At 61.0% G+C, this 15,927-nt stretch overlaps 1 protein-coding gene across 5 annotated transcripts in view; it reads right to left on the bottom strand.

Moving 5' to 3' along the window:
* Positions 1–15,927, bottom strand: part of Sema4d (semaphorin 4D) — a 107,282-nt gene that overhangs the window by 61,710 nt on the left and 29,645 nt on the right. Inside the window, exon 1 of one of the 5 annotated variants that reach the window (XM_078030666.1) lies at positions 11,041–11,388. The exons of the other annotated variants lie outside the window; for them this stretch is intronic. Within the exon in view, the coding sequence (XP_077886792.1) occupies positions 11,041–11,373 (333 nt within the window). The 5' untranslated portion in view covers positions 11,374–11,388. Of the gene's footprint in view, positions 1–11,040; positions 11,389–15,927 lie in introns of those variants that run through there. 5 annotated transcript variants of the gene reach the window in all.

Genomic DNA, 15,927 nt, shown 5'->3' on the forward strand with positions numbered 1-15,927 from the left:
TGCACTTCCTGGGTGTGCCCCACAGGAACACGGGGGAGGGGGTTCTCTTCAGCCCTGTTGGCACTGACCTCTGCACTGTGCAGGCCCAGGGCCTGTGGCTGCGTGCTGGTCCCCAGGAATGGCCGACTGCAGCACCGTGCACACCCCAGGCATCTCTGGGCCACAGAGCTCTGCCGCACGAGGGGAGCAAACCCGTCGGTGCTCTCCCCCACTGTCTGGCCAGCGGGGTCTTTTTTTAAGGGTACAGAGTCTTGCTCTATTTCCCAGGCCGGCTCTGAACCCCTGGGCTCGGCCTCCTGTGGCTGGGTCGGCAGGTGCCGGCCAAGGAGCTCAGCTTCTGGCCTAACCACTGCTGGCCACGCCTGCTGCCCCGGGATGTGAGGCCAGGAAAGCCCCCACCATACTTCCTGCTCCCTTCCCAGGAGCCCCCCCAGGAGGCAGACCTTACAGCCTCCCTCCCGTCCCCAAATCCCACCTCTCCTGTGCTGGCTGAGATCTCAGTCCTCCAATCTGCCGCCACCTGTTCCCTACACGCCCCGTGGTCCAGAGGCTGCCCTGCGACGCTCTCCCTGGACCAGCGGGTGTCCGCACCACAGCGACGCCGCACATCGGACGCCCAGCGCCTCCCTGTCACGCGCTGCGGTGATCCTGGGCAGGCAGGGCCGTCTCGGGGAGCTGAACTGACCGTCCCAGACGGCGACCACGGAAGGGGCAGGGTGCTCTCCGCAACCCCAGCCCACAGGAGGCTGAGGCAGGAGAACTGCACCTTCCTCAAAACTAAATGTGATTTAAAGGCTGGGAAATGTAGAAAAGGGGCAGAGGTCTTGCCTAGCAGGTGCAAGGCCCTGGGTTCAATCTCCACCACTGCCAGACACACAGACGGGCAGAGACAGACATACATACATACATAAATGGGAACATAGATGTAAACAGACAGATAAATAGACAAAATAATAGGTAAAAACACACAGAAAGATAAGCAAAGATGTAGATAAACAGAAGGACACACAGACGACACAGATACACAGACACCATGAACTCAGTGGCTTGCAACTACACAAATCCATTCTCTCTCAGTTTTGGAGGCAGACATCTGGCCGAGGGCTGTGCTAGAATGGACCAGTCGGCTGGGCTCCCTCTGGACTCCAGGGGAGAGTCGTCTCCTTGTCCTCCCACCTTCTAGAGGCCTTAGGCATCACCTGCCTCGACCTTCAAAGCCAGGACTGGGATTTAAAGACGCCAGGCCAGGATGTGCCACCTTGGCACAAGGGTTATCTTCAGCTGAAGGCAGACAGCAGGCTCAGGGAGAACTCTGCCTTCCTCCTTCTGCCTAAAAACCAGGCATGAATTTCCTTGTATAAAGATGCCTCTCATCCCACACCAGAAGACTGGAGACAGCATCTTTCTCAACCATCTTCACCGACCATAAATTTCCTAGACACCCTTCACACAGTCCACCACTCCCAGGAGCCCAAACACTCTCTCCTTTGTCTGGTTACTTCTTTGCAATTAATTACTCTTTGTTAAAAGCGCATATAAACCTGAGTGGAACCACTTCTTTGGATTTTCACATCTTTTCTGTGAAGCAGATACACATAAAAATATTAATGTCTGACTGCCCAATCTGTTTTTTGTTATGTTAATTCACAGACCCCCAGGAACAGCACCTAAGAGGGTAGAGAACAGTTTTCTTCTCTCCTCTACTAGCAGTGTAGCCTCTTTCCCTCTGCCCTCCTGCCTCTGTCTCCTCAGGACACTTTGGATGACACTCCGAGCCCACCTGGATTATTCAGGACAGCCTCCCCACCTCAAGGCCCTAAGTGTACCCACAAAGTCCCTTCATCAGGTCACAGAACGTATTCACAGGCTCCAGGATGTGGGTGTCTAACGGGGAGGGGTCTGTTAGCCTCCTGCAGACCCCTGGCACAGTGTAACAGGGACCCCTGGTTCCAGGCCCTCACAGAATGTTTTTCAGTACCAGGAAGTCTGCACCAAACCTGCCTCTCCTGACGGTCCTGACCTGGCGGCGGGGAGAAGAGGTGGGGACAGCCGGGCAGTGGGCAGGCCATGGCTGCACCCTCCACAGCAGGTCCAGGGACTTCAAGGAAGAAGTCTGGCTGGGAACACATGCAAATGACCCCAGGAGCACTGGGAAATCCTCAGGAATGGGACTCATGGGTCATTCAGATGCAAATTCTACCCCAATTTTGGAAGGATTACAGCACCCCCATTCACAGCCCCCATTCCTATGTAAATTCTAGCCTGGGGACAGTCCCCTCAGCAGTTCCCAGCTGTGGCCTCAGGGCTCCAAGGTTTCTGCCCCAGAGGTTCCTAGGCAGACCTGCAGTTTTGTCCCCTGTCCCTGTCCCCCACCCTCCAGGACAGCACCACCCCTAGATCTGGGACTTTCCCACACGGGGGCCACACAGGACACGGTGCCCAGCGCGCAGCTCCGTTCCCAGCTGCTGTGTCAGCCACGGGGCCACCCGGGGCCTGTGTGTCACCAGGAAATCCTCAGGAGCAGGCTTTATGCTCAGGTCCTGCAGGTTCCGTCACGCCCGCCCGCCCGCCCGCCCATCCCTGGGCAGCCAGGTCTGGACTAGCCCTGCCAGGGTCACACCCGGGGGCGGGGGGGGGGCAGGTGCCCAGAGCCACCACCCCTCCCCGGCAGGGTCCTGCCAGACTGAAAGGCCAAGGAGTAAACACACTCACACCACACGGAGGGGACAGCAGCAGCCAGCCACGCTGTGCCCATACACATGTCCTCTGTCCTGGGGGACGTCCCAGCGAACAGAACCAGGTGAGCCCTGGAATCGTACCGTCGCAGCCTCTCGATGCTCCCAGGCCAGCTGTGAGGAGGGACTGCTCAGGGGGTGTCCAGCGCCCCTACTGCCTCCCCAGCAGCACCGCAGGCAAAGCCCGGAACATCCACTCATCCTCCAGGTCAGCGGTCAGCTGGCCACCTGGGCTCTGACCACCTTGGGGTCAGCTCACTCTCACTCAACCCTGGTGCTCAGGGAGAGGCAGACAGGCCACCTGCACAGACAGGAAGGAGGAGCCAAGTCCCCAGGCCCCATGGCCGGCCTTACCTCTCCCGGGTGGCTCCTGACCCGGCACTAGCCGCTGTGTCCCTGGGCCACAGGAGGATGGGCACTCAGGCCACTGGCTGGTCTGGCTGCTCTCTCCTCATGCGGGGTCTCTGCCTGCCTGGGACGACTGTCCTCACCTCGGGGTTTCAAGGGCTCTGTTGTCGTTGGGGGTACAGTCTGGGGTGGGGTGAGGGGACGTGCTGTGGACAGCCGGGGCCACTCAGGCCACAACAAGGCGCCCTTCAGCAGCCGGGACAAGGCGCTGTGGAGAGTCCTCTCTGCAGGCCGTGGAACCAGCCCGTCTCCATTCTCTGCCCTGTAAATGGCAGGGCTGTTCGGGATGTGGGCCCGATTGTTTCCCGTGGGGGCTGGTTCAGGGCGTGCGGACGGGCCTGGCCCCAGGGCCGGGGAAGGAGGAGAAAGGCCCAGAGACAGGGGAAGGGGTCCGGCCTAAGGAAAAGGGGGTGCTCCGCCCAGCACCCGGGCTGTGCCTGTCAGTGACCACCAGGCGGGCAGGGGTCACGCCTAGAACCCCGAGGACCACCCAGGCCTGGCTGGGGCATCACAAAGCACTCAGGGGACATCCTAGAGGTGCAGACGTGGTCCTGTGGGGCCCTGGGCCAGTCCCTTAGCCCCTCTGAGCACCAGGGTCCAGTCCTGGACAGTGATGACCCGGGCACCTTGGTCAAGCAGGGCTAAGGTCAAATTCAGAGGTAACGTGCACAGAGTGCTGGTCCCACAGGCAGCATGGAGGCTGCTCCAGCTGGGCAGAGTGACCACTGAAACAGGACACAAGTGTCCACACACGATGGCCTCCTCTCCTGCGGTCCACCTGTGCATGGGGACACCAGCATGACCAGGAGAGGGTGGAGCAGGGCTGGAGTGCTCCAGCTGCCCTGGACTGTTGGTCCCCCATGGGGGCAGCTCTGGGTCCCCCATCTGCAAGAACCACAACATGAGGCACACTGCCCAGCCACCCTGGGTGCCACACCCCCGTCAGACATGGGACAGTCACAAACGTGACATCAGGGCAGGGGCAAGGCTCCCGGGTCTCCAACCCAGCAGGCTGCTTGCTGGTCCAGCCGAGGGCCTCTGCCCCACCCAACCCCACTCCCTGCAGTGCAGCACTGGGAGCTCGCTCTGCTGCTGGGGACCATGCAGGGCCCTCAAGGGGAGGGCTCAGGCCAGGGACACTACCAGTGTTCAGTGCCAGTGCTGACCCACGTGTGCCACCAGCCAACGAGGGGTGCAGGTAAGCTGCCTGTCAACTGAGCAACCTCGTTTCCTGCCCAGCCCAGGTGGCTGCCCAGCACCGCAACCTGTCCTTCACTGGAGGCCAGAGTGGGGAGGGCCACGCTGCGTCAGATGCAGCAACAATGGAGAGGAAGAGGAGAACGCGCTCAGCTCCGCAGAGAAGGGCCCATCTGTGACGTCCTGGAGACCTGACGGGGGACCCTTCCTTCCCTCTCGGGAGCCTTTGGCGAAATGCATCCAGGTTTCAAGTGTGGGGACAAGACACGGGCAGGGAAGGCCTGCAGGACTCTGTGCTCTGAGCCAGGGCCAGGACTCCAGCCAATAGCAAACAGCACGGGGATCAGGAAATGGGATAAAATATCAACCATGGCACCACCAGCAGAGAGCTGTGCCCGTCCAACAGGCAACCCCAGAGCGTCCTCTTCCGTCACTCACCAAAACGGTTTCTAGCTTTAGAGGCATCTTGAGACATACCCCCAGGTATTCCTGACCAGAATGGAATCTAATCCACGTCCTTTAAGAGCTTCTGAAGACTCCACAATGCGCCATACACAACGTCGAGGCACGCTGACACACATGTCGTCTGGTGTAAAGCACAAGATTTCCCTGAATCCTCTGTAACGTGAATCTAGAGGCTGAGATTAGAGGCCACTCGACCCTGTAAACTACCCAGGAGGATAATGAGCCGGGATGGCGGTTTTCTTCCAGCATCAGTAATGTTAAGAGAAACACCGTCCTAGGGCAAAGGCATGGGTGGTTTAGAGACGCCACATAAAACAAATATGAAGGTCTTTAATCAGCCCAAGGGAAGCTGCTGGTTTCAAACATCAGTCCACACGTCCACATAAATAAGACGATGCAAAACTGGATTCCGTTGTCTAAGCTTGGATCTAGAGATCCCGGCTAACCTACACCCCAGGTCAATTTGACTCACGGTAAACAGAGCAAAAGCCTCTCCTTTTTTTTTTTTTTTTTTTTGCGGTGATGAGGACTGAACCCGGGCCCTGAGCCTGCAAGCGTTCCACCACTGAGCTGCACCCGGCCCACAAGTGTCTATTTTTAAAAGCCATTGACAGGCAGTCTATGTTTTCTCTACAAAAAAACTCATTAGTGACGAATTCACTGCACCAGCGTTGGCCAAAGGAAACCTGGCTGACCCCCGACCAGGCCCCCCAGATTTCCATCTTGAGCATCCGTGCCCCCCAGGTGGCCCGAGAGCACGCTGGGGAATAATTCTGCATGGGCACGTGGCCCCTCGATCACTCTCTTCAGGGCTGTGTGGGGGACATCCAGAGGGACCAGGCCACGGGGCCCAGGCTGCCCGGCAGGTCATGTCCAGGTGGTACATCAGGATGCTCCTGACCATGAGAAGGAGCAGAGGGGAAGGGGACAGATGCCACCGCCTTGCAACTCCTCGGGATTCTGGAGTCCGAGCTCTCTGCCTCCATCTGTCCCACGTGGGGGCTCAGCTCGGTCTCCCCCCTTGAGCCCCAACACCCAGGGGACTGCTCACTTCCAGCTTGGCTCCCTGGGCCCTGGCCTCGGGGGGGGGGGGGGGAGCAGGAGGGGAGGCCAGGCCTGTGGGCAGGGTGCTGGAGGCTGAGGGACCGTCACGTGTAGGAAACACCTGGGATAACTGTGATGGCCGCTCGCAGCCGTCCTCCCAGCAGGCGGGGAGGCCTGTTCTCACACCAGCAACCTACAGGGCGCTTGGGTGTGTGGACGACACCCAGCCCGGCTGCAAGCTCAGCGTGTTCCCGGCCTCCTCCTGCCGGGGCACCCAGGGCGCGGCGGCTGACCTCCTCCTGCCGGGGCACCCAGCGCGCTGCGGCTGTCCCCCTCCTTTTCCCACTGGCCAGGCCTGGGTCGTGATGCTCCCCTGGTCAGCCGCCAGACCATGGGGGGTGGGCTCAGCACGAGGGTCCTGGAGGCTGAGAGCCCCGGCCCAGCCCCATGGGCCCCCCGCCTGGTCTCTCCAAGCTGGTGAGCAGGCCTCCCAGAGTTCTCTGTTGGAGGCACACAGCTCTGCCAAGGTGGCGTGCTTAAGTCACGGGAGCAGGGGAAGACTGACGAGAAAGTCAGAGGGTGGCAAAATCTCCCAGGAGAGAGATGCTCAGGGGCGGAAGGGCAGGAAGGGTGGGGTGCGGTGGGACCGGTAAACCCCGCGCCTCACCAGGGTCCTGCTTCGCCCACAGGTCAAGGTGGGCTGGGGAAAGACAGGCGCTGTCACTTCCGCAGGCCCCGCCAGCTGCCACAGTGAGTCCCAACCACCATGAGCGGTCCTGGTGCAGGCGCAGGAGGACGGGGTACAAGCCACCATGTCTTCCATCCCTGGGGAAGGTCAGCACTAGAGGGTGCCCCACAGGGCCATGGCCTCCTCCCTCCCTTCTTCCCCTTTCTGGAGAGAAAAATGCAAGGCCCCAGGCCGCTGCCCACTGTCACTCAGGCCCCGGGCAGGCACGGGCAGCATCAACCGCAAGCCTGCACCACCGCCTGGACCGGCCAAGCACGAGCCCCTCAGCACACAGATTGGGACAGGTCACTGCCCCTCTGGGGGCTGGAGTCACAGGTGGTGCCCTCCAGGGCCATGCTCCACGGCAGGGGGCACCCCTACAGCTGCCCGCATGGCCTCTGCAGGGCCCAGGACTCAGTGTCCAGGAGGAGGCTGGCTCCTCTTCCCAGGATGCACCTCACAGCCCACTTGGCCCGACCTGCAGGGCTCTGCCTGGCCCCTCAGGGACTTGCACACTGCATCGGGAACATGACCACCACCCAGGACAGAGCCCAGGACGGGGGGAACCCACAGTCCACAGCTGGGTAGCAACCTGAGCCAAAGACCTCAATGGGAACCTCCTGGTGCCAAGGGACCCACTTCCCTCCACCTCCCTGTGGGGCCCGGCCACTCTGTCCACCTTCTCAACAGGCCTGGGTGCCAGTCTGCCTTCTCGCTGACCCAGAGCAGGTGTCTCACCATCCAGTCGTTCCGTGGAACTGCCAGGGGCTGAGGAGGACGGGTCCTCCCTGCAGAGTGCAGCCTGAACCCCACCCGCCCATGACCGCCACCTGCAAGGCAGGCTGGGCCGGCAGCCACTGCTGAAGGGGACCCTGCCCAGGACAGGCCAGGGGCCAGACGGGCCCGGCTCTGAGTGCCTCGGCCAGCCCCACCCCACCCTGGAGCGGGTGCGGAGCCTGGCTTCCTGGCCTGCCGGTTGTGGGTCCTGTGTGGGATCAGGTACCTGAAACTCTCCACACCTCCTCCTGCAGCTCAGGCAGGACCAGGGTCACAGGCGGGCGAAGGCGGGCCCTGACCTCACTGTGCTCCCAGCGTCGGGGTGACCCGCCCAGCCTGGGTAACCCAGAAAGCTTTTGGAAACCAGGGGTACCAGCCAGCAGAGGGGCCCCAGCAGTGCCCAGTGTCCTGCTCTGGAGGAGGCTGGAGCCAGGCAGCCAAACGTCAGGTCCACACGCCCGTGACACAGTGACCTGCATACCCCCCACCTGCACATAGCCCACGCTCACACCCCAGCCAAGGGCAATGGTGCCCACCCACCTGGTGGGGTCTCAGATCACCACACCCAGGACCTCCGAGCCACAGGCAGGTCCCCAACACGAGCCTTATCTTTCCCCACCTCCCGTGACAGACTTCTCTCCACGAGGTGCCAGGTGGCCTTGGACACTGCCATCCCCCTGCTGAATGATCTCGCACAAGTTCCCCCCATGCACGTGTGATTCTGCAAGCCACCTGGTGTCTGTCTTCCCCTTTCACCCGGTCCCTTCCTGGCATCCACAGCCCTCCGAGTGGCTGTCCCTCATCCTTCTCTGCCCAGGTACGGTGGGAGGCAGGCGACATCCTCCACGTACGCTTAGGACCCCCCTCTGGTCAGTGAACCGATGGTCACCTCATTGTGCCTGAATCCCAGCCGCTTTGTCCGCAGCAGCGGATGCTGGAAAACGGCGACCGACGTGGCTCAGGCCCACGGGAAGGCAGGCGGGCAGTGGGGACGGGTGGAGGCTCCCGGAGAGAGGCCACCTCGCACAGAGGCCAGCTCACGCAGGGTAACAGCCCACACAGCTGAAGTTCACTTCAGGGACCAGGCATGGGAGAGTGACTCCTGGAGCCAGCACCCTGGAGGGAAGGAGGGCTGGACTCCCGCTCCTGCAACACGGTGGGGAGGTGGGGGTGCCCTAAAGAACGAACCAAGGACCTGGGGACCCTAGGAGGCGCTCACCCCTGAGCCACATCCCCAGCCCTCCATTCAACACACTGGAGACTCCCATTCAAACACCCAGAGGGACAGAACTCTGTGCCGGAAAGTCCAGGGGCAGCCCAAGCAGCCTCAACCCACACGGAGGAAAGGGGGACGCTCGGGCCAGTGCAGAGAGCTCATCCAGATGGCCAGAGAGGCACTGATGAAACTCACCAGCAGACAGCAGAACCGGGCAGAGGCCAGTGACCACGACACACGCAGACGGGAAGAGAGGAATGAAGGTTCAGAGAGAAAACGGCTCAAAGAACCCGGAGGAGACTCACCGAAAGACCTGGACGGCGGGAGCCCAGAGCACACACGCGCACTCACCAGGACCCGGGAGACCGAGCGCTGTCACCAAGCTGTCCCTCTGCCCTGCTGACAGACGCATCAAAAAAAAAAACCACCTGGAAGAGGGCCCGCCACGTCCTGTTTCGGAAACTAATCTGGCGAGATCTATCAAAGAGCCACACACCCGGTGACCCAGCAGTGCCACACCCTGAAATCCAAGTCACCCAATGACAGCGCTGACACTGCGGCCGGCCGGGTATTCAGGGAAGTGCTGTTTACGCTGAGGGCATTGTCCTCCTGTGGTGGCTCCAACCCAGCACCACTAACTGGTGGCTGCGGAACAGCAGAATGTGTTCTCTGCCCTGCTGCAGGCCAGAGGCCCGAGGTCAGTGTCCCTGGCCCCGAGTCAAGGCCCTGGACACTCGCTTCCCGGCCTCTTCTGGCCTCTGGTGGCTTTGGGCTTCCCCTGGTTAGTCGGGGTTCTCCTGAGGCACAGAACTAAGAGATGTATTATGGGGACCCACTCATGTGATCCCGGAGAGCGGCGGTCCCCCGAGGCCTCCTGTCCGCAGGCTGGGGGTTCAGGGCAGGGAGCAGGGGGCTCTGCTCTGACTCTCCTCGTTCTGCTCAGGCCCTGGATGGACAGGGAGAGGCCCAGCCACACCAGGAAGGCACCTGCTCCCTCTGCCCTGACCGACATGCCAACCCCATCCAGAAACACCTCCCGGACACACCCAGAGCCACGTGGGACCAGGTACCTGGGCACCCCAAGGCAAGGTGACCCTTGATATAAAATTCACTGTCACGGCCCATGCCTCCAGGGTCCCCTCGGCTTCACACAGCCTCCTCTCTCCCGCGTCTCAGCGCCCCCTGCTTCCCTCCTCCAGGGACTGCGTGGGTGGCCCAGCAGGTGATGCAGAATGACCCCCGACCTCCAACCTCTGCAAAGGCCCCGCTTCTACGAGGCCTCACTCACAGGCTCCCGGGATCAGAACCCGGTACCTTGGGGGTCCTGACTCCATCAACTACAAGGGGCAAAAACGAAAACAAAAACCTGAAGCTGAGTGTCTCTGAGCGGGGGCTGAGGCTGTGACCCCAGCTCGCCCACGGCAGCTTCGTCCTGTCTCTATAACGGGCACACCAAGGTCACGCTCCTCTCACCCCCTTCCCAGACCTCCTGCTGCCCCCCAGACCGTCCCCGTGTGGCTGCAGGTGGCCGCCTTGTCCACGCTCCCTATCTCTGTGTCCAACTCAGGTGACTTGGGGGGCTCAGCTGGGGGTGTCCCGGGGATCAGCACTGTGCCCCAAGACTGCAGGAGACTAGACAGGTGTGGCCCACACCCCTGCAGCCCCTCCGCTCCCCATCTGTTGACCTCCCCTCCCCCTCCCCACCCATCGCCCCCGCAGCCCGGCGGCCACTCTGAACCCATCCCCAGTCCCTCTCCACCTCTGCTCACCTGCATGGCTGCCTGTGACCGAGGCCCTGGGGGCCACTCCAGCCTGGCATCCCCACAGGCCGGCGTGGGTGCAGGAGCAGGTCCAGCCTGTCTCCACCTGATGGACAGGTGAGGAGGACATTCCCACTCAGGTCAGGGAGAACTCCCGAGTTCTGGCACCAGCCAGGACCCAGCCCCCAGGCCAGCCCTGGGGCGTCTCCCCAGCTTCCTCCCCATGAATCAGCATCTCCGGCTTCAGTGCCCGGAATCACCCAGCTCAGACCCCTCCTCAAGAGCCAGGCAGGAGCGTAGGCAGAGCCCCTACCTTTCCGACTCCTCAGGTCACAGGGCACCCCAGTCCCCAGAACCCACTCCAGGCCACCCAACCTACTGCACCCTCCAACACATCCCAAGGGCCACCTCCCTGCCCCGATGCGGCCGCCTGCATCCTACCAGGTGCCTGGCACCTCCCTGGCATCCTGGGCCCCACCCCCACATCAGCATCCCTGAGCACCAAGTCCCCTTCCAAGCGTCTCTGCTCGCCCACGCCCTCCCTGAGTCCACCTGGGCCCAGACACCCCCACACACACCCTGAACACCACGGTGAACCCCACCGGCCGCGGGGCCTTGAGTCTCCCGTTTCCTGTGTGAGGAACACCCTCCCCACCACCAGCACCAGCGGACGTCCCCCCTCAGCAAGGCCCGGGTTGCCCTTCCACTCACGTGGGACCTAGGGATCCTGCTGGGGTCGGTCTTCACCCGGGGTTGATTGTTGGCTGCTCCGTAGAGGCTCCACTGCCCCAGCACAATGGGCCACAGAGGCCCTGTCCCTCCCCAGGTGACAGGTGCTGTGCATAGCAACAGGTGGGCAGGACGAGCCGCTGAACGGGCGGCCCTGGGGGCAGCACGGTGCCTCAGCTCCGGCCAGCCACCGTCCGCACCCTGCGGAGCTGTGGGCATGGGTCCCCGGGTCCCGCTCACATGGGGCAGAACGTGCCAGAGGGCTGCTCCATGAAAGGCTGGCTTCACAGGCCCCCCTCGTGGGCATGACAGCATCGCCACATGTCCACCCTTCGCCAAGAAAAATGGGTCCTTTGTGGGCTATTAATAGCCTGTCCAGATGTGGATGCCCGAGGGCCTTCCCAGTGGGTGCCCCACAGCTGTGCAGGCAGCAGCCCCTCCACCCACACCCCAAAGGCTGCCAGAGCCAGTGCACATGGTGGGGGTGGGGCTGCATGGTGGCCCTCCTCCCCCAGGGCACAGGATGGGCCATCACCATCACCGCACGCAGAGGGTGGGCAACCGACGCGCTCAGGACGCCGCAAAGTGGAAAATCAGCTGCAAGCGAAGGCGCGGTAGGTTTCCTTACCCACGGAAAACAAGGGACAGAGGCCTGGACAATGAGGGGCCGTCAGGTGAGCTCACCAAGGGCTGGGCAGCGCTGGGTGCACTCTCCACCGGGGGAGTGGAGAATTGCTTTTCTCTGGGAAGACCCAGCAGGCTGGGCTGCGGAAATGCAAGAGGGGGCGAGGCAGGTTTACGGCATCCAGAACATTCTAGATCAACACTGTCCTACACACCAGGCGAGCACTGCGTCCCGCTGCAGGTGTTCCTGGAAGTCACATTATTACGCACGAGCAGGTGATGCTCACCTCAGTAATACACTTAACCTGACACACAGGCAAAAGGCGACCCCTGCACGCGGAGTTAACAGTTGTGAAGAAGGTGCCTGGGTCCTTCCTTCCTGCTAAGTCTTCGCGGCGTGCTGCGGACCTGACACCGAGGCACCTCCCGGCTCTTGACCACAGCCACGCTCCAGCACGCCGTGCCTCTACAGAGCAGCCAACACTAAACCCCGCTCCAGGGCCGTATCTAAAGCACCAAGAAGCAGTAAGGGCCACACGCAGCTGTCGAGGTGAGGAACCGGCTCAGACCTAAGGGAGCTGAGGGTGCGGAACCTTCTGATCACTAGAGATGGGCCAGCAGCTTGTGGCCCAGGGCAGAGTCCTGGGTCAGGGCTGGTCTGTGCTCCGGCGGCATGGTGCTGATTCTCCATGCGGCCTGTCGGGTTAGAGCCACGGTGTCCACTGTCTCACTGCGTCCCAACACCTGCTGTACCTGCTCACCCCGGGTGACTTGAAGGCAATAGTGCGCCGGTACCACACAGGTCCACACCAAGGACAAGGCGTGCGCCGGTACCACACAGGTCCACACCAAGGACAAGGCGTGCGCTGACACCACACAAGTCCACACCAAGGACAAGGCTGCTTACCAGGACCCTTTACATCAGTGAACCCACAAGCCTTCAGATCAGCACCCACAGGACTCTGGGTGCCCGTGGGGCAGGGCCCTCGGCATTTTTCCAGGTGACCGCCTCCTGGGGCCGCAGTCGGAGGACCAGAGAGACCCTCCCAGACCTTCTGAAACAGGTAAAAGTAATTACCTCCCATTTCAGTGTCATTTAATTAAATCTGCAAGTGTCCTACTCTGGCTTCTGAGTATTCTAGACACTTGCTAAAGATAAAGCACCTCCCTGAGGAGCAGGGGGCCCAGGGTACTGCAGGTGATACAGCCTCGGGGCTGCGGCACACCCAACCTCAGGGCAGCACAGGGGCACACATGTGGTGTGCTGGGGAGACCTCAGGGTTGTTTTCAACTAGTGTCAGGAAGGGGAAAGAGAAACAACACCACTCAAAGCGACTCCCTTCTGCACCCAACTTCTCCTGATGAGCACATTCAAGTCCCAGAGTCTGGGTCCCAGCCTTTACCCTGCCCCTCTTCACTGCCCCAAGGTGTCCCAGGGAAGCCTGTCCTCCACCCTGAGGCCCTCTGCCATGTGCTTGCACCCCGGCACCCCGGGACTGCTGGGTCACTGCCGTCACTGTGTGGTGCCACCAGCCCCCTGCAGAGGCCACCCTTCCATTCCTGGCTGAATTTCTAGACGGTCCCATGGGAGCCATGGGAAGGACAATGGCTGCTTTGTCCCCAAGCCAAGGACTCCCCAAATGCAAAGCCGTCTGTATGGACCACTTCACGTAGGAAACAGATCCCTGAAAAGGGTTATTTTTGCTTCCACTCCACTGCAAGTTCTAGACTCTGTGTCTTCATCTTCTGGAGCATTTCCTTTGAAAATGGCCTTTTCCATGCAGATCATCGCCATGCACGGGGTCTATTTCCAGACTCCCAGTGGAGGCCTGCAACCGCGGGCAGCACCACGTGCATAACTATAAAGGTATACATCAGGCACAGTACGACATTAACGACAATCATCAATTAAAATAACAGAACAATCACAGCAGCACGTTGTAATACGTTATGTGAACACAGTCTCTCTCTCCTCTCTCTCTTGAAAAACATCTCGCTGTACTGTACCCACCCTCTGGCTGACCACAGGCAACTGAAACTGCGCAAGGTGAGATCACAGATAAGGGGGCACTGCTCTGCTAAAGCCAGGCGGATCTGTAAGCACAGACAAGGACCAGGAACGCTGAGACACCAGTGGAGGGGGTGGACGGGGCCTTGCAGACGCTCAGCTAGCACAACTGGGCTTCCCAGGCAGGACGCTAGGACTGGAACATCTGCTCGTGACCAGGGAAGTCACGTCTGGAAACTCCTCTGAACACAGACAAGGCGGCATGAACCTTTCCTCCAAGCCTCGGGAGCAGCCTGCAGGGCGGAGGCCTGAGTGGCCGGTCTCCTCATGGGAGCGTTTGGCCCCAACCGTGTCGGGCGGAGAGGCTCCCTCTCCCTGGACCCCTCCTCTCTCCTGCTCCATCCCAGCAAGTGGACAAGCCCCCCAGGTGGCCCCCAGCAGGAAGCACTGCGTTTCTGGGGCTGCCACAGATGCCCACTGACAGCTTCAACTCCAGTGTGAGCTGAAGGCCACCAAGGTGACTGCAGGCGTGAGGCTGAGAACAGAGGTGGTGACAATGTGGGTCAGCACACACCTGGTACTGGGAGCCACCCTTCTGCTGTCACAGGGAGCTGGGATCCTGCCCAGGGCCAGGCTCCGGGGCTCCAGATGTCCTCCAGATGCGAGGACAGAGGGATGCCCCCCGCCCCACCCCAGATGGCCCCTCCAAGCTCACAGGTGAACAAACTGAAGCACCAGAGGGGAAGGACCCGGCCAAGGTCAATCAGCACAACAGGGGTGGCTGCCGGGCCAGCGATGGCCCTGCCAGGGGCTGGGCACCTCCGCTCCCCTGTCAGTGCATGGCCACACGCCCGTGTGCAGCAGGGCGCTGGCACACCAGCTCTGCTGTTCCGCCAACACACTCCTGCTCCGCCCTCCACCCTGTGCACCGAGGGACGGGAGTAAGGACCAGAGGCCAGCGGCCCAGAAGCCCTCCCAGTGCCCTCGGCCCTCCCCCCCCAGATTCTCCTGATGACCAGGGGCAGGGCTGCAAGTTGGTGTGACCCAAGAGAAACAGGGCCACCAGCTCCTTGAGATCCCCAGGAGGTGGGGAGACGCGTCACTGTCAAAGGCCATCTGTTCGCCTGCACGTGCAGTCCTGTCCCCGGGAACAGCAGGCAGGGTCCAGGCAGGGCACAGCCTCACAGGCAGCCCCCCACTCAGGCCCCTTCCCATCCTGCCCAGGGAAGTCAGTGCTGACCCCAAGTGCCATGCTCACCACCCAAATGAGCCTGCCCCATGTCACCTCGCTGGTGGCCCCTCCCCACCCACACCCATGCAGAGCCTCAGATGCCCTCTACAGTGCATCCCCCTGACCACAGTCCCTCCGGGCAGAAATGCCTGAGCTTGCTGAGACAGACATTCCTTCCCAGCTCTCCAGCAGCCCATGGGGTCAGGCACCGCCGGACGGAGCACCAAGAACGACACCTTCTGAAGAGTCCCTTCTAAAGGGAACTGTCACCCACAGGCAAGTCCATCGCTCACCTAATAACCGGTGTCACGGACCATTTCCGCAACCCTGCCTCGGATCCTTCCCAATGGGTGGGCGGATGCTGAAACAGTCAGAAAGGGGGCGTTTTAGCAGTGCCAGCTTGGAACCAGAACCCTTCACCACACCGACTCAGACAAACTCCATGCTAAATGTCCCCTAGGACCTCTGCAAGGGACTGTCCACTCACCTGGTCAGGTGAGGCCAGAGAGGCACTGGAGCCAACGGACGGTCACTAGCAGGAACCGAGAAGGAGGGCATCGTCTCCCCTCCCCTCTGCTGCTGTACCAGGACACAGCAGAGATCAGATAAAGTAATCAGAGATCAAACAACCCGAGCTTGGAAGTGGGGAAGGGCCAGGGTGGCCCAGGGCTCACCGGAAATGCTGTGACCGTAACCAAGTCACAGTAAAGAGCGACACTTCCGCACAAAGCTTCCGACTCAGCCCCTTAGTTAGAATCGCATCCTAAAACGACGTGGGTGCTACCTTGGGGCGTTTTGACAGTTTCCAAGTTTTAAAGGACATCATATACTTAAAAAACAAAATCAGAAGAAGTGACAGGGAAGGAAGGTCAAAGAGAGATGATAAGAAGAAACAAACAAAAAAATGTAGCAGAACTTGTGGGTTTTAAAAAATCATCTTAAAGTCGCAGAAGCATCACTACGTGTCACACAGAGACACAGAGGGCTCCCCAAGGTCCCCTGCCCC

Source organism: Ictidomys tridecemlineatus, chromosome 13, assembly GCF_052094955.1.
Source record: "Ictidomys tridecemlineatus isolate mIctTri1 chromosome 13, mIctTri1.hap1, whole genome shotgun sequence".
NCBI classification, from domain to species: domain Eukaryota; kingdom Metazoa; phylum Chordata; class Mammalia; order Rodentia; family Sciuridae; genus Ictidomys; species Ictidomys tridecemlineatus.